Raw genomic sequence first — 24,954 nt, 5'->3', positions numbered from 1 at the left:
GCCAGGAGCCACAGCTGCCTCCCCCTCAAGGATCCCGTGTTGCTACCTAAAAAGAAGTAAAAGTCTGGAGACTGTTGACATGTTAAAGGAGCAGTATTTCTAATTAATGCCTGCCTTGCTAGACTTAAATAGGGAGGGGCAGTGCAGCTAAGTAGGTGGCACCTGGGCCTCCAAGCCAGAAAGACTAGTGATTTGTGTTTGGGGGATTTGAGCAGCTTGAGATTCTTGTCTAGTCTCTGTCACTTGCTAGCCATTTCACCTTGCATACATCATTTGGTCTTGTTGTGCCTTGGTTTCTTCATCTGTAAAATGGGGTTATTAATACCCTTCAGGATTGTTATGAGAGTTAAAGGAAATGTTGCTTTTAATACTCTTAACACAATGTGTAGTACATGGGGAGCACTCATAAATAATAGTTTTATGATTGTCATAATTTCAACTAACCTGAGTTTTTAAATTAATTTATTTATTACTAAGACATAATATCTGTACATCTTTATGGGGTACAAGATGATAATTCAGGGGCTGGGGATGTGGCTCAAGAGGTAGCGCGCTCGCCTGGCATGCGTGCGGCCCAGGTTCGATCCTCAGCACCACATACAAAGATGTTGTGCCTGCCAATAACTAAAAAATAAATATTAAAATTCTCACTCTCTCTTTAAAAAAAAAGATGATAATCCAGTATACATGTATACAAATGAAAAATGTTCAAATCGGGGTAATATGCATTTCCCATCTCCTCGGGCATTCATCATTTTGTGTACTGGGAGATTTTGCCTTCTGAGTTTTAATGTACACCTCTGTAAACTGGGTCTAGTGGGGCTGCCACGAGGATTGGACATAATATACATATGTTACCTGGCATGCTCCCTTTCCCATTGCAGGACCTCAGCAAGTGCAATTACTATGGCTTTAATCTCTCTGCAGATTTTCTCTGCATTCCCGAGGCCCTCCTTCTGGATCAGCCACCTCCTCTTCTGGGCCTTGTCCTTCTCCATAGGCTTTGTTATTTGTCTGTCTTCCCTCCTTTCCTATGAGCTCATGGAAAACAGGGATGGCCTGATTCAATGCCATCTCTGTAGGTTGCTTCCAGATTTTTCCTATTACACTGCTGGCCATAGAGTGGGCTTTTAGAAAATATTCATCATTGGAACAAAGGAGCAAAAGCTGCTCACAGCACCTGGGTGGAAGGGTTGGGAGACTTGAGTGTTTCCTCCATGTGTGGGAAACTGGTGTAGGCCTCTTGAGAGTGGTGAGTCTGGATGAGTCTTGAAGCCAAAAGTGGGATTTAGGCAGATGCTTTGTACTAGATCACAAACTTTTTGGAAACAGGCTTCCTAGCCCTTTCAGGCGTTGTGTCTCAAACAATATTCATGCTTTGTCATCTCATGATTTTTTTTTAGATTGTTGTATGAGACTATTTGCAATTGCTACACTGGAAAATGTTTTTTAAACAGAGATGCATACACATGGTACACAATGAAAAGGTACAAAAGATACATGGTGAAAAACAAGTCTCCCTCCTCCCCTGACCATAAGCTTTTTCCTTCAGAGGACATACCTACTGTTATGACTATCTTTCATATCCTTTTTGAAATATTCTATACAAATGCAGAAATTTATTTTTAACTCAAAGGTAGTTTGTCAAATACAGTCATCTATACATTATAGTTTTCCTTCCAGAAAAATATATAAAAAGCTTTTTCATTCTCCTGTATGGTTATACTATTTTGCTATAGATAATAGCTTATCTAGCCCCTATCAATGATTGGTTTATAACATTTTGCTATTACAAGTTATACTGTGGTGAATAGCCTTATATGCACACCATTTAGTACACGTGTGAGTATACAGGCAAAATTTCTAGAAATGGAAACTTTAAGTTCCAGAATAAAGAGTGTATATATTTTAAATTTGATAGATTTATCAAATACCAGTTTATGCTCACATTAGCAAAATATGAGAGTACTTGCTTCCCATTCTCTGCCAATATAGTGTATTTTCAGCCCTCTTTATCTTTGCCAAACCATATGTGAAAAGTAATATTTCAGAGTTTTAACTTACATCTCTTTCACCATGAGTAACGTCAAGAGTCTTTTCCTATGATGAAAAGTCACTGGTATTACTTATTCTGTAAACTGTCTGTTCATATCCTATCCTATTTTCCTACTGGGTTGTTTGATTTTGCTTATTATTGTGAAAGTTATTCTTCCATTAAGGAAATTAACTCTTTGTGATACAAATTGTAATTTTTCCCTCTAGATTGTTATTTATCTTTTGAAGCAAAAGGCCAACACCTCCTGAAACTCCCCGTCCTGGCTCAACCAGACCGTGAGCCCCTCAAGGGCGGGGTCAAGCCTTAATCGTCTGTGTCTCCAGTCCCCTGTGCAGGGCCTGGTGCTGTAAGAGCCCCTTTCCTGGGCTTTTGTTGAACTGAACTGAATGTCTGTGTTCCCCACCCATCCCACCCTCCCCTTATGGCTTTGGAGCCCCATTTCCAACCCCAGCAGAAAAAGATGACTTTTCTCATTGCTCACCACAGCCATGCACCTGTTTGGCCTAAACTGGCACCTGCAGCCGATGGAGGGGCAGATGTATGAGATCACGGAGGACACAGCCAGCAGTTGGCCTGTGCCAACGGACGTCTCCCTGTATCCCTCAGGGGGCACTGGCTTAGAGACCCCTGACAGGAAAGGCAAAGGAGCCACAGAAGGTAGGGTTGCTGCGTTGTCCGTGTTGTGAGTCCTCTGTGTCTGCCTTTGAACCAAGGAGACCTCCATCATGCACGTCCTGTGCCTGGCTCACAGCTCCATGCTCTAGCGCTTCCTCCATCCCTCTGCACTCCACGCCGGCTGCCAGTCCACCTGTGTCTTCATTGCAGTTCCTTGTCGCTATGAGCTCAGAGTGTGCTCTGGCAGGGTTCATGGTGCTCAGTGATATCCCATCCCACGCCTCAAGGGAAACATCATGGGTGTTCACACTGCTGGGGTGGCCATCTTTGTGTGGGGTCAAGACAAGCTCTTCTGGGGAAATCTCATGGGCTGAATGGGCATCTGCAGGGGTGGGGCGTGGTGAGGGGGTTAGGTAATGTGTTATAATGGGAAGGTTTTTGGATCTCGTGTTTTAATGATAACACTACTTCAGGTGTCTAGCATTTATCAGCCATGTGACCATGAACAAGTTACTTAGTTTTCCTGAGCTCCACTTTCCTCATCTGCAATAACAATAGTCATTAATATTTGCATAGTATGTTTGTTTCAAAGTTGTTTTTTTAAATCAAGATTATTTCGTTTCATATTTAATCCTCACAGAAACCCTGTGAGGTAAGTATAATAATTTTTGCCCATTCTAGATGCAAAAACTAAGAATTGTGTTAATTGACTTGACCAGAGTCACACAGCCAATAGATGGTGGAGTCTGGAATATGATCCCAGGGCTCTTGCCCTCTGCATGATCTTTCTTACCTGACCCACCCCACAATTACAGGACCCCAAAAGAGATGTGGATGTGAAATCCTGTGGTATAATAAAACATGAATATTTCTTTCAATGATAGAATGGTGGTGGCATTTGGATTTTGGCATTTTTTAATGGGAATCCATAAGCCCATGTTCTGAATGTCTTAGAGATTTTCCAACATGCCATAGACATACGTTCTTTCAATGTTAGCCAAGAGCAATGCAGACTCACCAAAATTAGCACCAGGAAAGTCGTCTGAGCTCACAAGTCAGAATGGTTATCATTCTGGGCAATATACGCATCCCTTTTCCTGCATCTGCTGTGACCTGCATTATCTTTCTGGTTTTCTTCATAAAGTAGCTATAGCTAGCCTTTACTGCTCACATCTTTCCTCTTATCTCTGTGAACTTAGAAGTCATGTCTTCTGAGCCTCTCTGTTCTTTCAAGGATTTGTATTCCAGCCATTAGTTTGGTTAATAGAGTGACATATTCTTGGTCACAGTATCTACTTATGACCTTTGAAATGATGATCTTGAAGTCCAAAGTCAATTCTTGACCTATGGTCATCATCAAGGGAAGTAAAAACTGGGCACATTTCCAAAGAGCTAAACTAGAACCCCTGCCCAGTGTTTTGAGGGCAAAGCTAATCTCTTTTGTAAAGGTTTTAAGACTTAAAACACTGCATAATTTACATTTTTTGTCCTTAATAGAATATGGAAGGAGATAGTATGACTTAGGCCATTGGAACCGCTTTGGGTTAGGAGTCAGGAGCCCTGAGTTACAGCCTAATTGTTGCTACTGAACTGTGGTACAACCTTAAGCAAATCCCCTGAACAGATGTTCTGGGCTTCATTTCCCTCCTCTTCAAAAGAATATTGAACTAGATTTTTCTATAAGGTGCATTGAAATTTGCAAGTTCTGCATATGAAATTAGTAATAGAATCACCATATGATTAGCTCATGGCTTTACAGAATTTTTTTTCCAAGATGGCCCTGTCCATGGTCCTGCATTTTGGCTTGTGATGCTAATATTAGTTTAGAGTGTCAGGTGGCTTAGGTAAATAGCATAAAGGGAAGAGTGTTTTTTAGATGAGCATGTTAAGAACATAGATTTAAAATATGCTTAACCCTCAAGGAATTGGCTGAGGCTCTCACTTAACAAAATGTGTTTTCTTCTTTCCATGATCTCTAACAGACATTCTTTAAACAGGAGTTAGATCTATCTGAAATCTCCCACTCTAATGAAATTAGTTTGTGGGTTGTTTCAGTTTTGTTTAGTTTTTCCCAAGGAGCAGGAGGTGCAGATAAGAGGCAACACAAAATTGCACAGGCTTATTGGTTTATTTTAATTGGAGTATTTTTGCTTAAAGGGATTATCTGTCATTACTGATGCAAATGGAAATCCTGTTTACCAACTCCTAAAATGCAGTGCAGTGCTGGAAAGTGGTCAGCATCAGAAGCAATTACTGTGATGTAAAATATATCATTCTAGAAAACAGAGGACAAAGCTTCCTATAGTTTATGTGAGACCACATGGTTCTTAAGGTTTGTGCCCTGGTCAAACCAATGTCTACTCAGTTTATGTTTTTAATTGTGATGCTAAAACTCTAGTTCCTTAGACATATCCCAAGGGGGAAAGACTTTAACTCTGAAGTAAGTGCATATTTCTTATCCCTTCTGAGGGTATCAGGGAAGAGAGCTGATTCCAGAATTAAGATTAGAGTTCCTGCTCCACAGTGCAGGGAGAAGCAGTGTAGTGTGATGGAAGATAAATACTCCGGAGCCTCGATGTCCAGGATGTGATTCTTGACCCTGCTTTTTATTGGTTCCGTTAACTCTTGCCAGTTACTCCATATCCCTTGGCCTTAGTTTTGTCATCTGTAGAGCAAGGTTGACAACACCTTTGCTTTGAAAGCCTAGCAGTAAAGACGCATTCAGCAAACGTTCATTCCTCTTTTCTTGTCTGTTCGAATCCTCAGCCATTCTCTCTTGGGTATTAAAATCCAAACTAATTAACATTTACCCCCAACAGATCCTCAAAGGGTTTGGGGTATTTTTAAATATTTTTAAAGGATATATATTTTTAAATTATACAAATTAAATATATGATAATCCCATATCGTGTTTTTCATGTCTTTGAGAGTAACATCAAACTACAATTCATCCTATATTTTCAAAGCAGCTGTAACCATTTCAGGGTCGTCATGGGACAGAAACCAAATACAGCAGCTTTTCAAAGCAAAGCCACAAGAACTTGTGTTATGCATTAATGGGGAAGGGGGGAAAAAGCATTGAATAAACAAGCATTTCTGATGGTTGAATTGGTGGGCCAGGGATAGCATTTTCTTCTTTCTACAATGAAATCAAAATTGCCCATCAGTTTGAACCATGCAAATTGCTGCACACAGGCTCAGCTGGGCTCTCCAAAATGGAACAGCTTATTTTGATAACCAAATAAATTTCAAACAGTTGCTAAGGAAACTAAAGGATTCTTTGTGAAAGTTATTGCATTGTAAAGAACCAAAAAGGTGGAAGGAGGGGGAGATTGTTAGTTGGTTAGGAATTTAGAACCTATATAGTTAGGTCTCAGTTCAGAAAAGTAAAGATGGTGATTGTGAAGCATATGGAATTTCACTTCTTCCAAATCTTCCTTGTTTGACCAAGCTATCCAACCATTTCAGCAATTCATTGAGAGATTTTATTTTATAGGCATGATTGCTAACTGTACAAAGAAAAGGATTGTCACCAGTGCAATATGTCCTGTGAAATCTAATGATACTGTTGGGAAGATCCTAATTCTGAGCTAAGCTCTGTAATTTTTGGTAAAGTTCTGAAAGCACCCAATGTTGTTATAGTGTACTTCTCATGGATGTCTTGAGACTCTGACAACTCTGGGACCTCTTTGTAGATTTCTAATTCATAAAAACAATCAACTTGAACCCTAGAAGGCTAGCAGTATTTTTAATGGGTCTTAGATATACCTGGTCAAGTCTTGATATTAGCCTGCATATCCATGAATTAACAGAACCGTTGCTCCTTAAGAGGGCAGACGTACCCACCACACTGAGAATATCTTTTTAGAGTTTTAATTAATTGTTCATTAATTCAATCCTCTTAGAAACCATATTCTGATAAATAAAGAGGGAGCCCAAATGGTTTCATCTCTAGTTTCTTAAGCTAAGTCTTAAGCATCCCAGTGCCTCCATATGCAGATTTTAATTGTGTTGCAGAAATCACTGAAATACTAAATGAAGGAACCTGCCAACATAGTTGGAACTCCTTAGACAGTAGTTTGTACTACTAATAATACCATTATATCTATCTTTCTCACTATTTCTCCTGCTAATATTTATTACCATTATCTTCCAGAACATGGGTAGGATAAGATTTTTATACACAGAGCTTTTCTCCACCTGATCTAGCCTCTCCCCTCCCTCATTGCCTCACCATTGGTGGATTTTGCTTTGTCATAGGAAGTTTTATATCCTAGTGTTTATGGATGGTGCTCAGAATTAAGAACAAAGAATCTTACAGGATTTGAAAAGAGGAAGACAATAGGGGTTTTTTAAATATTTTTTTAGTTGATATGGACAAGTATCTTTATTTATTTATTTTTATGTGGTGCTGAGGATTGAACCCAGGGCCTCATGTGTGCAAGGCAAGCGCTCTACCAATGAGCTACAACCCCAGCCCCGGCAATAGGGTTTTAAAAAGACAAACCAGGAGGGAGGTGTTTCTAGCCCCCAGTTCAGCCAGTCTCAGGGGGTCTTCTCCCATTGGCTAAAAGGGATCAGCAGGCTGTTCTCTCCTTTCCCTCAATAGTCCCATTCCACTGGGAACCAGATCCCCCCAATTCAAGGTCCTAGTGGGGGGAAGGATATGCCCCAAACCAATATGTACTATTTTTATCTCATTGTACACACAAAGAAGACAATGTTTTCTCCCAGTGGGCCTACCTCATTGAGATACTAGAAAGTGCTATAAAAGTCTCCCTTTGTCACCTCGTCTCTGGGGTAAGAACCAACATACTTATGCTGTTGTGCCCTACAGAGCTCAGAGGGCATCTTCGGGCTGGCCTCTGACCTGTAAGCCTGTAGAACTTAGCTGATACAGTAGCTGTCTCCTGATATATGCTCAGTGGAGGAGAAAATGAACCGTGCAGGCATCTCCAGCAGCATGCTAAAAAGAGAAAGCAGTTTTCCATTATTTATTTTCAGACATAGGATCTATTTGAATGCAGACAATTCTCAAATCTCATCAGTTCTGACTCCCACCGACTCTCAAAGGAAATGAGCCCTTGGAATTAGCAGTCTTGTGCTTCTTTCTCTGCAGTTCCTAGGAGTAAAAAGTTCAGCACATATCCTGCTTTTATTCCTTCTTAGTTCTTCCCTCCTCACGGAATTAAAATCTGAGGGTACACTATTTTGTACCTGGAATATAAAAGGGTCACAGAACTGGGAACCCACAAATCAGATAAAGAAGAATGTGAATAATTCTCTCCCATCTTAATGCTTTGTGAAGTTGGCTCCTGTCTTTGAAGTTTGTGAGTCAAGGCGAAGTGGTTGGTGTGTCTGTATTTTCAAGGTAGAAGTCTGGGACATGTTCCTTCCATAAGGAATTCAATGCAAACTCTTTCCCATACTAATGACAGAATACTGGTGGCACTTTTATTGATAGCGTGCATTCCAACTTTTTTTGTTGGCACATTTTTAATTAAAATAACATTTAACGGTTTGAAGCTAAAAACCTGATGTTTCTGCCTAGGAGTTTAAAGGGAATGATAACATATGGAGAAGTTTAACATTTAAATTGAATTTTATTATTTAAAACAGTAAAATATTTTATGACTACAACAATACCCTGCCAAGCTCCATTTCAGCATTAAATGTGCTTTGTAAGGAGTCTCACAAAGCCAGGGAAAAAAAGACATTTTAATTTCTTATTCCCCAAATGCTTTTTATAAAAAGTTCCACAAACGTGTTTTCTTTACAAATGGATACTTGTTCTCTTCAAGTATCTTCTAACATCTCTGACAACATAAAAAGCCTTGGAGCCAGAATGCCCAGGGGTCCTTCCTAATGACAAACAAAATGTAGCCTGCTGACTTGATCTTGGTCTTCCGGGCTACTAAGGATGGCCTTCCTCATGTCTCTGTGGTCTCCCCTGTCCCTTCCCTACTTTTCAGAAGGCCGATGTCTGGCAGGAAGTTAAGGTTTATCTCTTTCATGAGAGTGTGTTTAATTACTTAAGAGGGGAAGTTTGATAAACAGCCTTCCTTCCTGGCCCAGTGCCTCCAGAAAGCAGTCACTCTCCTGATTGGTGACAGAAATGGGCAAGAGACCTCACCCCTGACCCTCCATAGGGATGCTAGGCATCGGGCGGGGGGCCTGGGTTAAGTTTCCAAGTATATCCTAGACTTTGTGTATGAACTTGAGAAATTATGTCAACTTGACCTTCTTTAACACAAAAATGATATTCACCTCCATCCAAAGACCAAGAGGCATTTTTCAGACATGTATCCTCCCTTTGAAGGACCTTCTTCCTCATCTTCCTCAACCCACATCCGTGCTCCAAACACAAACCCCCATCCATGTAGCTGGCCTCAGAATTTGGCTTCTGATTTATACACCATCCAGTGACCTTTTAAAATACATAGCTCCACTCAAGTCACACCACCCCCCACTGCTGGAAAACCATTCCAAGTCGGAGATTCAGTACCCACACCTTGCTCCCTCCAGCCTCCCTATTTTACCATGCAGCTCTTTACACACACACTCTCACAAAATCACAAAGTTATTCTCATGTGACCACAAATGATTATTTTTGGGATCAAAATATATTTTAACAAGCTGTGGAATTATGCAGTAAACAGATGGCCCTTGGGGAGGACCCATACATACTGCTCTGGAAGAATGCATATTTTTAGCAGAACAATTTGAGCATCACTGTGGTGGGGGGCAGTTCTGAACCTTCTTACTCCTGTGAGTAGGGGGATGCCTGCTGGCAGCGGAACATTACAGAGGAGTGAGGCTGAGAGGAGTCCTGGGTGCTGGGATGCTGATTCCTTGTGTCACTTGTGGTTAACCAAGATGCCTTTGTCTTCCTTCCCTCTGTCTTGGTAGGAAAACCCAGTAGTTTCTTTCCAGAGGACAGTTTTATAGACTCTGGAGAAATCGACGTGGGGAGACGGGCTTCCCAGAAGATTCCTCCTGGTACTTTCTGGAGATCTCAGGTGTTCATAGACCATCCAGTGCATCTGAAGTTCAATGTGTCTCTGGGAAAGGCAGCTCTGGTCGGCATTTATGGCAGAAAAGGCCTTCCTCCTTCACATACTCAGGTAAGCAGAACCCTACCCGCCTACTGACCTCCTTGTGCTCCTGCTCAAATCTTTACCCAAATCAAGAAGAGCCCAACCCTGATCCTAGAGCCCAAAGGGAAGTTGGTGTATTTTAAAGGCCTTTTATCCATTTGCCACCCTCTCAGACCCTGCCTTTCAGGCAAGTGAGGTTTAATCCCTGAGGCTTTTTGCAAGGAAGAAATTATGAGAAATTTCTCAGGAACCTTTCTGCTATTACTCAGTCTTTTAAATTATGTTACCCAGGAAATGTTATTGAGAGAAAAAAAAAATAGACAGCGAGTTTGAGTCCCCTTGTTATTTGCTGTGTAACCTGGTATTCATTACTCATCCTCTTCTAAGCCAGTTTCCTAATCTGTACCAGTGCCCACTTTGCAGGGCTGTTGTGAAGAAGAAAGAGTAGCATTTATAAGGCAGCCAGCATACGGCCTGGCTCAAAATAAATGTTACTCCCCTAATCTCTGGCATTCCTTCTCTCCTTCAGGGTTACACATTTATACAGACAGATGTGCACCAGAAACCCTTGAAGAACTTGTCCAAGGGGTTGGGGGTGTGGCTTAGTGTAGAACACGTGCTTAGCATGTGCAAGGCCCTAGGTTTTATCCCTAGTACCCAAAAAAATAAAATGAAAAAATAAGAACTTCTCCAAGATGACTGGCATATTACTAATAATGAATGGCAGACAGCAGAGACTTATGCAATGTCCTTGCTCTGGAATTGGAGTAATATAAATCATAAGCATCCTCAGGTGTTCCAAGGCCACATGCAGTCTTCCTAACCCCAGTAGTCAGTTGAAGTTTATAGTTATAAGCTAGACAGATAAATTTGCTAAGGATGGAGTCACAGAAAATAGAGGGATCTTGAGCCCCTGATAACTGCAGAACTGCCATGCTAGTCCTAGAATTCATGTCTCCACACAGTTTACATGAAGTAGAATGACTGCCTATCTTTTCTTTTTGTTTTTTAAGAGCTAGGAAGATGAATGGCTACTCAGTTTGCTTGCTTACTAATAGGTCGGTAGGGCTTAACCCCCTACCTATTATTAACGCATGTCTGACTTATCTGGAGTCTTATGCTAGCAGTCTCAGATCAATTGGCATTTGAATTTGACACAGCATGCAATTATTGATAGACTTTTGGACTAATCCAGTTCAGTTCTTCTAAAATATCTCCCTGAAACTGGAGCCATTTAGAAAAGATTATTGACAAAAGACAGATATAAACCAAATCTTCAACTGTTCGTGAAGAACATTCCATTCCTACCAACACTCCCATCCCAGCCTGAGACCCCTGACATTCCATCAGTACTTGTATAGAGCTCAGTCATGAAGTGGCTGGGTTTCTAATCTTGGGCCACCATTGAAAGAGCATGGTTCTGTTTTAAATGAGGCCAGGTGAAGACTTGCCACACTTGCAGCAAAAATAAAAACAAGCCAAGACTAGGAAATAATGCCCGAATGATGCCACATTCACAAGAGAGGAAGGAGAGTATTACCATGAGATATAGGATTTGAGTTGGTTGATAGTTTTCCTGCAGCTTCTGCCTCTCTGTTTCCTTATGCATTCCCCCACCCCGCCCTGCCCCCGCCAGGAGAAACCCAAAGAAAACATGGCATGTGCTGGAGCAGATCAGCTGCTAATTATACTTGTTTTGTGCTTTAGTTTGACTTTGTGGAGCTGCTGGATGGAAGGAGGCTCCTGACCCAGGAGGCACGGAGTCTGGAAGGACCCCAACGCCAGTCTCGTGGTGTCGTTCCCCCCTCCAGCCACGAGACTGGGTTCATCCAGTATCTGGACTCAGGAATCTGGCACTTGGCCTTTTACAATGATGGGAAGGAGTCTGAAGTGGTCTCCTTTCTCACCACTGCCATTGGTAAGAAGCTCCACCTTCTGCTGTCTCTTTGGGTAGGAGGACACTTGGGGACTTTGGGAGTTGATGCCAACAAGAGAATGAATGTGTCTTACTCAGAGCTGTAGATGCCACTCAGAGTATGGGGTGGGGCTGTCCTGCCTGGGCATGCTGGAGGAGGACTCAGCATGAGATGCAGGTAGGACACGACAGACAGAGGGGCCATCCTGATATCTTCCTCATGCTGTCTGTGTGATGATGTGTGGAGCAGCAGCCACCTATCCAGACCGAGGGGATAGAACTAAGAACCAGACGGGAGTCTTGGATGACTGGCCACATGGCGGGAACATCTCCCCTCTTGGCTCTTGGTTCTCACCTTTTCATCTTCTGAGTCTCACTTGGTTCAGTTCGCTGACTTATTGTTTAGTTTTGGTTTGGTTTTTGAGTTTGGAATCAATAGTCTCTGGGAAAGAGGATGAAGGCTGGAGAGAGTGTAAGAATAGCAGCACAGAGGACTGGAGGAGCCATGTGGTCAGTCAGATCAGGTGTTACTGAGAGCAGAGGTGTCCTGTTCTCTGACAAGGGGGAGCCCTGGTGTCTTAAATGAGTCCAAACACCATCACTCTTCCTCATGCAAAGGGGCATGGCCACCTCAGGTCTATGGGTGTCTAGGTAGCCTGCTTCCCTCTTGGAAAAATTTCTCTTCTTTACTAGCATAATAGATAGAACCCGTCTCCTCCTTAGGTGACCATGGTTTGCTGAGGGACATAATAATCTTGGTGGTTTGGGTCAGAAAAACGTGTTCTGAGTCTCTATTGGATGTACTGTGATACAGCCTGGAGATAAAATCTCAAGAGAAAGACAGGGCTCCATGAACCAGAACACCTGGGAATGGAGTTTCTGCCTAACGGACATCTCTGTGTGCTTTGGAGTTCACCTGAGATCTCTGTCTCAGTCTGTGGCTGGGAGTCTCTCTGACATGGAAAATGGAGTTGAATGAACATCTCTGAACTTGATACTAGGTTTCCTAAACTCATGCGAGGCCCTGGTTCTTCCTTCTAAATACCAGTGGTCATTTCAGGCCATTTTCTTCTAATTCACCATTTCGCCCTTAGTATTGAGGCAGGGGGAATCTCCCCATTAAATGCAAGGCATGGTTAATAAGCTTCTGCTATCAATGCAGCCTCATGGCAAAGTGAAGGAGGTGGGATCATCAGGCAGCTGGCTCTGACGAAGGAAACATCCCTCAGTGCTGCCCTGCTTTGGAGGTCTATCCTAGCTGGAGGACTCAGAATGCCTGGAGGGCAGTCTTCTGTCTCCCTGGCACACGGTGGGTCCCCATGCAGTGTCCTCAGTTGGTGAGGGAGTGAGTGTGAGCATGGCCTTTCCTGTGCCCAGGCTCTCATTAGCAGGATTGTGGACAGTCACAATCTCACCAGGTGTGCTGCCATTGGATTCTGCCCTGCATGTCTTCTTGAAGCATAGTGCAAAGCATGCTTAGGTCCGAATCTCCACTGTGAGCTTGAGCTTTCACCTCACACAGATCACTCAAGTTTTTCAGCTCTTGGGGTCTCAAGATTCTGGAATTTGAAGCTGCAGCTTAGCAGTTGGAGGTAACATTGAGGTGGAAAGTGCAGTCCCAGTCCCCATCATTGATAGCCCAGTTCTGGCCCTCTCCATCAATGAGAGTGTCACTTTGTGGTTTTGCTAGGCTATAGTATCTGCATCTTTTCTCTTTCTGGACATAGTGGCTTCAATTTAAGGACACAATTATCAAATTATGGTGGTGCCAAAGGTGCCAGCTCCCTGGTCTCCCAGCTCAACTCTTCCTACACACAGTTCACAAGCAAGAATAGAGCATCAGGTTTGCACAGAACTCGGAGTTTTTATGGTCAGATTTCTGTTTTAAGAATGGTATAAATATGAAAGGATATTAATTTAAATTCCCAAAGAAAACTACTTTTAATTATGATATGCATCTTTGAGAAATAAAATGGAGATAAGATTTGCCAACTCGTGGCTTGTCAGTGATAGCTAGCCTCTTTGTCTTAACTGGGGTGATGGTCCTGCTTTTCCCCTGGCTGCTCTGTTTGCCCCTTAACCCTGTCATGTCTATGGGCTTTATTGTGCTTCTCAGACTTTAATGTACTTATGAACCACTTGGGGGTCTTGTTAAAATGCAGATTCTGTTCCAGCAGGTCTGGGGGACCTGAGATTCTGCATTTCTGGCCAGCACCCAGTGATATTAATGCTGCTATGGGCCATATTTTGAGTAGCACAGGTTTCTGGTACCTCATTGGTGGTTCTCAAACACTTTGGAACAAAGAACTCTGTGGGAGGCTAGGTAAAAATTCAGATTTCTGGGCCTTTCTTCAGAACTCCTGAATGCCTCCAGTCGGGCCAAATGATCATGATTCTGATAGTCTGTCAACAGATTTTGAAAACAAACACCACATGAGGAATTACCCTTCGTTCCTTCCTTTCCTCCCTCTGTCCCTACTTAGTTTTGCAGCCATGGACAGCCGTGTCACCTCACTGAATCTCAACTTTTCTTGTCCAGAAGCCAAAAATGTAAAAGTACTTTGCAATCCCCATTGTGAAGATTAGAGAGAGAGATATAAAATGCCTAGCACAGCTTCAGGCCTCCATATGTGCTCGATAAACGGAAGCTGTTAATATTCTCTGCCATCCTTTTTCTCCTTCCACTTTCTCTTGCTGGCTTTCTGACCTATCTGTCTCCCTTCAAGCTACAGTGATTGTTTAATGAACACCGTTCTTTTCCCCCCCTTTAATACAAAAACAGACTGATTCTGATGTTGCTATTAATACCTCTTTCCCCAAGAGTCCCTGGCATTGAGTCTCAGCTGTCTGTGATCATTACCTGTGAGCTGTGAGTTGTAATTTGTCTTGGCAGGTTAATTAAAAGTTTAGGTCTTGTTTTAGTGAAGTCATTATGGTCCCAATATACAATTGTAACTCTCGGGTTTGCTTAACACACAAATTGGAATATGACCCTCCCTTCGTTACACATCGAAATGCAAACCAAGAATTTAAAAAGATCTGAGTTGTCAGAATCCAGAGTATTTATGTCTGTTTGTAATTAAGTAAAGGGAGAAATAATTGTGTTTAATTTAATGAATGGTTGTATTGTGTACGTTTTTGCTTTTCCCTCCATTTAATGCAATCCAGCTGATGATTTTAAATTAAATGAGTTTATCTTTTGCCTTGAAAAAAATCTAAGAGCCTTTTACAAACTGTATACACAAATATATCCACACAAAGACCTGATGTCACCCAAGCTCCCAGGGAACAAATGCATGTACATACATGCTCACACATGCTCCTCGAAATCCAAGCCAGTTTGAGAATAAAACATGGCAGCTCTTTTCAGAAAAAAAAGTCTGCCCTACCCCATCCCCCACATGCTCCTGGCTCCAATGTCGGGTGGGAGCCTTGCTCACCCCCATGTGTTGAAGGAGGTAGGAGGATATAAACCACTCTCAGGGGTTTAATTCACCCCATCACCATTTACAAAGGGTTTTCACATGCATTCTTTAAATCTTGCAGGAACTCCATGAGGTGATTATTCTTATTTTTATTATCATCCCTGATTGCAGATGAGGAAATTGAGGTTCAGAGATGTTGAAAGAAAAGCTAGGACATGCATTTGAATGTGTCTGACTACAAAGCTCATGTTTTTCCTTCATAAGTAATCTGCCTCTGCCGCAACCCGGCTGGGCACAGAAACACAAGCCGCTCAAGCGGGAAACAAAGCTTTATTTAAAAAAGCTGCCAGCGTCCCGGGTGCGCCCTGCTAGCAAGCCGGTCGACCCACGTGTGTCCACCGGAACCGGGCGCCCGGACCTCCCCCGGAAGTTCCCTCCTACTATCCTTCCCCAACCAATGGGAACTCTCCGGGAGTCCTGTAATGTGAGTCCCTTAACAGGCCTAGGTGAACAGCAGGAGTCCAATATCCATATGAATGTAAAGCTTAACATAATCATATCATCTCAATGGCTAGCTGGCAGTCACCTAAACCAAAAGTGCCATGTATCATAATACTTTTGCTGTGGCTCCTAGCATGCCTCCTCCCAGGATCCAGTTCCTTTGGGGCGCCCACACTCACTTATTTCCCATCCATTTGTTCATTCAGCATTTAGGGAGCATCTACTATGTTTGGGGGGCCATGTTTAGCACTCTCACATATGTAGCTTATTCCTTACAAGAACCTTAGACAAGAGATCTTTTAAGCTCTGATTTACAGATGAAGAAGTTGAGGCTCAGAATTTAGTTGACTTGCTCAAAATTAAGAGCAAAGCCAGAATGAAAATTTGGACTCTAAATCCCACAAAGTCCCCACTGTGCCACAGGGTCTTGCTATTTTGTCATGGCTACTAGTAAATATTTTATTACTGTTTGTATTATATGAAACATAATTTCCCCTTGTTAACTTGCCTCCAATTATAAGTAACCATCTTACATCAACCCAGGAAGTTTTTTTGAGAAGTCATTAAAAAGACCATGTAGAAAATCTCACAGCATCCAAATTTTTAAAAATAAAAATACCTTTGTATGAATTGCTTGCAACCCCAAGACCTAACAAGTTAGTATTACAGCATTTGGGGTCTTCAGATAGATAGCATCTTATCTTTTCATTTCAGTTGATGCTGAAGCATAAAAGGATAGATCAACTTGACATTGCGGCAATGTGAGCCAAGCTGAAGAATAACAGAGGTGTCTTACAGTGGATTTAAAATCCCAGAAGAGAGAAATAAGAATCATTGGCAGGAAACATAAAGACTGGGAATCTTTATGAGAAACATGCTCTGATCTTCTTGGTGCTAATTGAAGAGTCTGTTTATGCCCAGGCAGCCACTGGAAATCAATCCATGTCCAGGGACTAGACACAGATTTAGCCCCTTCCCTCCCTCCCCCTCTCTTTCCTCCTTCTTTTTATTCCATTATCCAATGAATATTGCATCCTTGCCCTTTTCCAAGATGGGGATGCAGGGAAGGTATGACATGGTTCCTGGCAAAAGTAGCTGGTAGTCTAGATTAAGCGAGATGAAAGCCTTATGGAACAAGTGTCTCTAAGCCAAGGAAAAGAGCAATAAAGGCCACCCCTAGAGCCATCAGCCCAAGGGCCAGCAAGGTTGGAGGAAGGGAAGGGCTTGTCCAGCTGAATGAGCCAGGGAAGGCAGTCTAGATAAAGTAACATTTGATTTGGACCTTAAAGTTTGGACAAAATTTTCACATTTAAAGCAAGAAAATGGGAAGGTGAGTGGTAAGGAAAGCATCCCAGGCAGTGGGGGTGGATGGCATGGGCAAAAGGACAGTGGGCAGAAAATTAAGAGCTGGCTAGGAGGAGCCGGCAGTGCTGCTCGATGGGAGCTCAGGCTGCCCTGAAGGGGGGAAGCAGTAATCAAGGAAGAGCTACAGCGCCACCCTACAGAGAGTTCATTCTGTAAGCACTGGGTGTCATGACAGGTTTTTGGTAAGGGGATGAAATGATTGGAGCTGGGAGGTTTATCTTAAGAGGTGCAGAACAAGAGTCCATTAATCTATGTGGCAGAGGGTTACTGAGATTGAATATGTGATTTCATGAGGGCACTGCAGGGGGCGGGGTGCCAGGGAAGACAGAAGGGGCCCATCTGTGGTACCAGTGGTATTTTTCCTCTGATTTCCCCATGATCCATTCCTCTTTGTTTCTAGATCTGCCTAGATACTTGCACCTACATTTCTATCTTCTGTGGGTCATCAAAATTGGGTCCTTCATGATTTTCCAAAGACTGTGCTAGACTTGCTGTTTTTTCATTTCCCTTACTTTGATTGGGCATTAGCCTCTGAGTGCATTTCTAAGGATCTAGGGAGAAAAATCCCCAGCATTATACACTGTAATTTGTGTAAGAATCTACCATGACCTCAAGGAAGAAACTCAGAAAAGTGATTGAAGAACAATTTTCAGTTTTTAATAATCGCCTTCCATACCCCACCTCACGTCCCCTTCCTTTAAATATACTCTAAGATAGAAACACAGCAACGAAGAATCCAGGTCTCTTGGTAATAAATTAACCTTCTTGTAAATGACATTGGCAGCACTTTGTGAAATTTCTAATGGAAACACTTCTTTGGAAAAGTGCCCTGTGAATTCACCTCTCCTTGATACGGTGATTTATTTGGAGCAATCTGGTATAAGTGGAATGAAATTGTAGGCCAAGGGAGAGCTCAAGTCAGCACATTGGAGACAGACTGTGGCCAAAATCTGTTAGGAGGAAGAGAGCTAGGAATATCAGAGTGCTATATCTGCAGAATCAAAACCTAGTCCCACCAGCAGCTGTCTCTGCTCGCTGAAGGACAGGCTGCCCCACTGTCCCCCAACTCCTCCTACTGCCCTGCAGTCTTATCGTGGACTGCCGAAACTTCAGAATTCTCTACCTGGATTTTCATGGCAGGAAAGAAGAAAAAGTAGCCCAAGAACACCATGAGTGCCAAGTAAGTTTGTCTCTTTGTAGGAAATACTTAGAAATGGGTTTAGTGTGTCAATAACCTAAATCATCTTATCCAATCAGCATTTAAGTGCCCTTCCGCTCATTCTAAGTCTGAGGTGTTTCTATTCAGGGCCAGGATGGCAGTTCAGTAGTAGCATCAGGGACCAGGCCCTTTCCACCCTGTGGTCTGCCATCCTTCCTCTGATTTATTGGTTTCATACATGCTGCCTCATGGTCATAAGATGGCTGTTTCCTAAATCATTCAACTTGTATTTTTTTGGCAGAGTTGTGTCACTTGGACACTCAGAGCAAGAGGGAAGTCTTAAAGTATATATTTTCAGCTTGGAACACTGGCACTCTGATCAAAATTAGGGTTCTCTCAGGAGGATGGAAAATGCATATGGGGTAAACAGCCAGCAATATCTGCCACAGACTTTATCAAGACGTTTGGTTCACAAATAGCAACAGAGTCCTCTTACCATGTGTGAGATTCAGGCCCAGGCATTAGGAACAGCTATGAGGCAGGCAAGCTTGCTCCTGAAGACCTCATGGGCCAATAAGTTAGAGGAAGTGAAGCTGAGAAAAGAGGAAGTCACCCATGTAACAAGGTTGAGGGAATATATTTTGGTTCAGGCTCTTGTATCACCCAAGAAACCAAGGACTTCTGTCAGTAAGCCTTGAAGCCACTTGCTTGTTGCTTTAAGATGGACAGACAGCAGGAGCAAGTCCTGATCAGTGGACACCAGGTGGTAGACAGACCTAGAAAGGGTCAGTTTGTTAATTTATTCATTCAGTCAGCATTTACTAATCGCCTTTTCATATGCCATGTCCCGAGAAGGCATTCCATGTTATGGTACGTAAAACAGCCAAGCTTCCTGCCCTTGTACTTATAGACATGCTTGAGACATATTAAGAGCGAGCCTCAAATCTATACATCTGTGTAAAAGTCCATGATCATAAAAGGCACAGTAACACTGTCAAAGAAGAGTGGGCTCTCAAGAAGCAGTGGACCTCACACTGCTGGCTGGGCCAGGTGCATGACGAGCTGTTCAGGTGAAAGTTGAAGGAGGAATGTACAAAGCAGAAGGAAGAAAGTAGAATATATGCAAAAGCCTGGGACAGGAAGTTGTTGGGAGTGCTCCAGGAACTCTCTGGTGGTCACATTGTAGGTGTGGCCATCAAAGGACTAAATGTATCAGGAAGGACTGAGAGGCCACTGAGAACCAAACTGCTCAGGGTCTTAGAATGCCATGTGAAAGGTATCATTTTGTTTTCAGTTTAGGTCAAAGGCAACAGGAAGCCCCTGTGGAAATCTGGGTCACTTAATCTGATACACATATGCAAGCGTTCCCAGGAGGAACTGGGAACTGTGTTAAGAGGCTCTTCCACCTGTCTAGGCAGGGCTAATGCTGTCTGCTCCAGAATGGAGGCCTCAGAAGTGGCAAGGAGGGAGCAGATTTGAGCCATTGTACTGCCGCTTAGAGATTATTGGCCAGCTCCAGGGGTTAAGACATTTCTAAGGGAAGAAACAAATGGCAAAACAAATGGGGGCAGAAGGGTCCTTCATTAAGGTGAGTTTAGATAGGCAACTGGCAGAGAGGCCTGTGGGGGTCAGAACTGGGAGGCAGGACCAGGAGAGTATGCTGGTGGAAAGCTCAGTGGAGAGAGTCCCAGTACTTGGGGCCTCATCCATGTCAGGAGTTCAGCCACCTCCTCCACCCACAGCCACCGTGAGCCTCACTCCATGTTCAGTTTATGTTTTTGCCACTTGGATTTTTGCCAGAACACTTCACATGCCTTTCATTTGTTTAACTCTCACTCTTAAAGATGAGAAAACTGAGGCTTCGCACAGTCACAAGACTTATATAGGGCCACACAGCTACCCCATGGCAGAGCCAGGATCATAGTTCTAACCACCAATTAAGTACAGATTCTTTGCCAGGTACTATACTCAGTGCATCATCAGTTCCCAAACAACCCAGGAGTCAAGTTAAATATATTTTCCATGTTATAGCTAAGGAAATTGAGGCTCAGAGGTCAAATGTCACTGGCCAAGATTTCACAAGACAGGAACCAGCAATTAGGTTAGCATTATGCATGACCTTTCTTATACACCAGTGAGCAGATCTGCATCCAAGTTTCTAATATGGTGACATCCGTGTGTGTTCTGATCCACTCATAGTCAGGATATCATAAAGATAAACATGGGCTTAGAGATGATGCCCCTAGGCTTGCAGAGTACCAGTGGCTCAACTCATGGAACTTTCAGCCTTGTTTAATACAAAATCTCTGCCCAGGCCTCACCCTGCTAAAGAAACCCCTCCTCCTTCCCTCCCTCCATTCAGATGGGGAGTTTTCAGTAGAAGATATTTTCTTAGTAATGGTTTTATTTTTTAATGGATGAATAAGTGTCCTGATAGCTCTATGTTTTGTCAGTTGCTCATCCCCATCCTGCTCACTGGGGGTTCTGCAGCCACACTGTGGTTTGGGAAGGGTTCTCCCACAGTGGTTGGTGTCTTCTCTCCTTTCCTCTATGGTGCCACTGACATGAAGGACATCATCAAAGGTGTGACCTCTTGTCCTGTAGCACACCCTTATAAATAATCTAGCTGCCACTGATACGGTTATCTCTGCCAACTCTGGCATTGGTGGTAGATAGTTCATGTTATTGGAGGCAGAAGTTCACCTGGAGGTAAGGTTGTGACCAGAGAAGTGGTGTGATCCAGAGAAAGGCAATGCTTGGGAGTCAGCTCTGTCTGTACTATGTATGTATGAGCTGAGGGACTTTGGGTAAGTCTTGGTCTCCCTGAATGCCTGTGTCATTAGCAATCAAACCTAATTTAGAGAGTTTCACAATGGTATAAAAACATATGATTCATGGAAGGTACTTAGCATGTTTTTTGGGGTCTCTTATTTATTCATCATTTGTTAAGCATCTACTTTGCTAAGTGCTAGAGTTTTGCAATGAATTAAAAAAAAAAAAAAGACTTGTCCTTAGAAAGCCTATAGTCATTTGGGAGAATTGACCCTTTCATAAATAATTCCCACATAATGTGGCCTGTGCCAGCAGAAGTCCAGGTGAGCTCAGAGAAGGGTTGCCACCTCTGCTATGTAGGCAGGGCCTGTGAGGCATAACAGACTTACTGTGAAAAAAGTGCTGAGTGGGCTGGCGGGCAGTGTGCAAATATGATTAGCAACACAGGGACAGCAGAAATGGGACCAAGAAAGGAGATATAGGAGTACTTCCTTTCTGTGGGGGATGTGTTCTGATACCCCACAGACAGTACTGAACACCATATATATTATGTTTTTGTCTATACATAAGACCTATGATGAAGTTTACTTTATAGATTAGCTAACAGTGATTAACAATAATAGCTAATGATAAAATAGAACAATTATAACAGTATGTTATAACTAATTATACAGATGAGGTCACTTTCTCTGTCTCTCTCTCAAAATACCTTTGAAAAAAATGGTACTGAGTACTGAACCCAGGGCTAGATCAAGCACTCTGCCTCTGAGCTGCATCCCCAGTTCTTTTTATTTTGAGATTGGGTTTCACAAAGTTCCCAAGCTAGCCTTGAACTTGGGATCTTCCTGCCTCAGCCTCCTCAGTAGATGGAATTACACGTGTGCATCATCATATCTGGCTTAAAAAAGTCTTAGTAATTAGAAGAAAAGATTTTGAGTGTTCTCATCACAAAGAAAAGATAAATGTTTGAGGTGATAGATATGCAGATTACCCTGATTTGATCATGACACAAAGTATACCCATATCAAAATATCACAGTGCACTCCATAGTATGGACGGTTATTATGTGTCAATTCAAAACCTTAACAATAAAATCTTGTACTATATTTATCAAAGTTGACTGTAGTAAGTGAAACCAAGGGAATCAAAACTATAGGTAAGGAAAGACTACTGCATATGGAAAAAGTCACCAAAAACAGAACAAAAGAAAAAAGAGCATATTAGTTTGCTTAGGCTGCCGTAACAAAACACCACAGATAGGATGGTTTGCAAAATTCATCTGTCTCAGTTCTGAAGACTAGACATCCAAGACCAAAGTTTTGGCAGAGTTAGTTTCTGGAGAATCTTTTATTGTTGGCTTTCAGGTGGCTTCCTTCTTGTTATGTCTTCCTATGACCTTTTATCTGTATATGTGTGGAGGGAGAGAGATGGCTGGTGTGTCTTCCTATTCTCATAAGAACACCAGCCCCACCATGATGACCTCACTTAACCTTTATTGCCTCCTTCTGGACCCTGTCTCCAAATACAGTCACACAGGGGGTTGGGGCTTCAAATTTGAATTTGGCAGGGAAACCCAGTTCAGTCCACAATAAGAGACATCAAGGAGGTGATAAGACAGTAGCTCTGCTCAACCAACTGATGAACTGGCCAGAAAGTATCACTGTTTTTGTGTTGGAGATGAAGAAATGTCTAGGACCAGTGACTCACACAGGGACACAAGGCATCTTCTGAATCCTGTCCCAGTAACTTCTTCTGAAGCCTGGCTGCTTAGCAGCCTTGGAACATGGCAGACCTTCATCAGAGGGTCTGCGAACTCCAAATGAGAAAGTCAAAGTTCACTGATGTTCTCTGCAATCTAGAACCTTCTGCCATTAGCATGAACTTCTTATGGGCAGCTCTGAAGAAGGCACAGTTGCCAATTCCAGGCACAGCAGTCACCAGGATGAGGAACGGTCTTTCTCCCTGAGGGTTTATGCATTCCAATCCTGCAAGATTCAGGGATCAAAGCACTCATGGGGTCTTTCTTGGCTGTTATTGCTTCAGGTCAAAAATGGAATGTTCTGAGGTACTTTATTTATTCTTATAAATTTGACCTCCTTCGATTCCATAGGGAATTTTTCAAATGTTCCATTCTAGTTTTGGGGCTTTTCAGTCTTCACGAACTCCTCCCAGCCTCTGTGGAACTACTTGACAAGTGTATTAATGTTAATAGATAATTACTTTTTCAATGCACAGCCTATCTAAGTATTATCCTAGATGTTTTCCATAAATTCTTTCAAGCCCCTAAAACAAGCATTCAGAGTAAATATTTTTCCCTAAAGGAAAGTGGGACTCATTTGAGTATTCAAATGACCAGGTATAAGTGAAATACCTGCTCCTTGGAGAAGCTGAAGTTGGAAATCCAGATCTGGCCCTAAATGCCACATCTTTCTCCCCATGTTTTTTTTCCTCCTCCCACCCCGTCCACTTATGGCTTTGAATGAAAATGCCTAGGAGACACAGAGAAGAGCCCAGGAAACCAGGTTAGGGTCACCTGAAAGGGCCTTGTAGCCAGCTTGAGAGTTTGGTTTTGAAGACAGTGAGGAGTTTGGGATGACCTTGAAGCAACAATTAGTCAGGTGTTCCTTAGATTCCTTTGGCATAGTCTCTGTTCAGATGAGTTGTTTTCTTATCCTGAGGCAGAGAGAGAATTGGAAGACTGTTTCTGTAGCCATTAGGGTAAGATGAGAGAATAGAGCAGGAACTGGGGCAAATGCTGCTGCTTTTTATAAAGGAAGGGTGCACTACAGGACATTGTAGGCTGGTTTTCTTGACCACTTATATTTTAGCTGTAAAAGAGAGGCAGGAAGTTTTGACCTTCAAGAACGGATGGATGATGATGCCGTTAACTAAGTTAGGAGATAAGGAGGGAAGTGGATTTGTTGGGGTGGGGGGAGAGGCAGGAAGATACAAATTCACATTAGATTTGAGCTGCTAATAGAATTTCCAAGTGGATGTCAGTTGCTGGCAATGGGCAGATGGATAAGGAAGCCTTGACTTGGGGATAGCTCTGAACTGGAGACAGAGTCCATAGGCATCTCATGGTGGGTGAGGGGGAGCAGGAGGGAGGGTGGAATACCTAAGGAAATGGACACACTGAGAAATGGGAAGTCAATGTAGAACCCCAGCATTCAGAGGATGGGCAGGGGAAGGCAGGTAGAGATTAACCTTGGGGAAAAGTTAGGGAGATGATTATGAAGAAAGTGCTAGAATTGGTCATTAGAATGACATTGGCACCCTCCATGGGAGCAGTTTCCAGCCCTGGTGCAGGCAGAAGCAGGGTCACCATGAGTTCAGGAGGGAATGAAAGGCAGAGCGGAACAATTGCTTCTAGATGGAACAGGCAAGGAGACAGATGGGCGTAACCTGAGGAGGAGGCAGGTTCAAGGAAAGGTTTATATAAGGTGGGGGAGCTTTGAACATGTTGTCAGCAGTGGGAAAGGAGCCAGGGGAGAGGACTGGAGCCCCCGGAGAGAGGGGGAGATGATTAATGGGAGGTCAGGGGGAGCAGAGGGCAGAGGCAGGAGGGTAAGCGCTAAGAGGGAAGAGGAAGGCGGGAGAGGGCAGTGCGGATAAGGAAGGATGCTGGGTCGATTCATGCTGATTGCAGGGTCAGCAGCACTTTCTAGATATGGGCTGCTCTATTGGTAAGCTGCTGTGCCTGAATTACATGTGTTTCTTCTGTGTAAAGGCAGCCTCAACACAGCACTGAATCAGATATTATGCAATAGAACAGCAGGGAGAGAGGCAATGAGGCTTAATGGTTAGAACGTGGATGTGAAGCCAGATGGCCTGGTTTGCATGCAGCCTCTGCCACTTATTAGTAGCATGCATGACCTTGGGCCAAATAGTTAATCTACTAGTGTCTCCTTTTCCTCATCTGAAAAAAAAATGATGATAATGTTAGTTCTCACATCATGAGGTAATTATGAAAATAAAGTGAGTTAAAATTTTAAAAATTCTGAGAATAGTGCCTGGCACATGGTAGGTATCTTACAAGTGTTTACTGT

The 24,954-nt window shown here is 42.9% G+C and overlaps 1 protein-coding gene across 5 annotated transcripts in view; it reads left to right on the top strand.

Moving 5' to 3' along the window:
* The window catches only part of Tenm4 (teneurin transmembrane protein 4), a 375,231-nt gene that overhangs the window by 191,237 nt on the left and 159,040 nt on the right, over positions 1 to 24,954 (top strand). For 3 of the 5 annotated variants that reach the window (XM_026387278.2, XM_026387277.2, XM_026387274.2), the window contains 3 exons: positions 2,543 to 2,713; positions 9,581 to 9,795; positions 11,476 to 11,686. In XM_026387278.2, the coding sequence (XP_026243063.2) occupies positions 2,543 to 2,713; positions 9,581 to 9,795; positions 11,476 to 11,686 (597 nt within the window). The remainder of the gene's footprint in view (positions 1 to 2,542; positions 2,714 to 9,580; positions 9,796 to 11,475; positions 11,687 to 24,954) is intronic. The other 2 variants (XM_026387275.2, XM_026387276.2) reach the window with 1 other exon arrangement.

This window comes from Urocitellus parryii, chromosome 4 (genome assembly GCF_045843805.1).
Source record: "Urocitellus parryii isolate mUroPar1 chromosome 4, mUroPar1.hap1, whole genome shotgun sequence".
NCBI classification, from domain to species: domain Eukaryota; kingdom Metazoa; phylum Chordata; class Mammalia; order Rodentia; family Sciuridae; genus Urocitellus; species Urocitellus parryii.
This window is presented reverse-complemented; position numbering and strand designations above follow the sequence as displayed.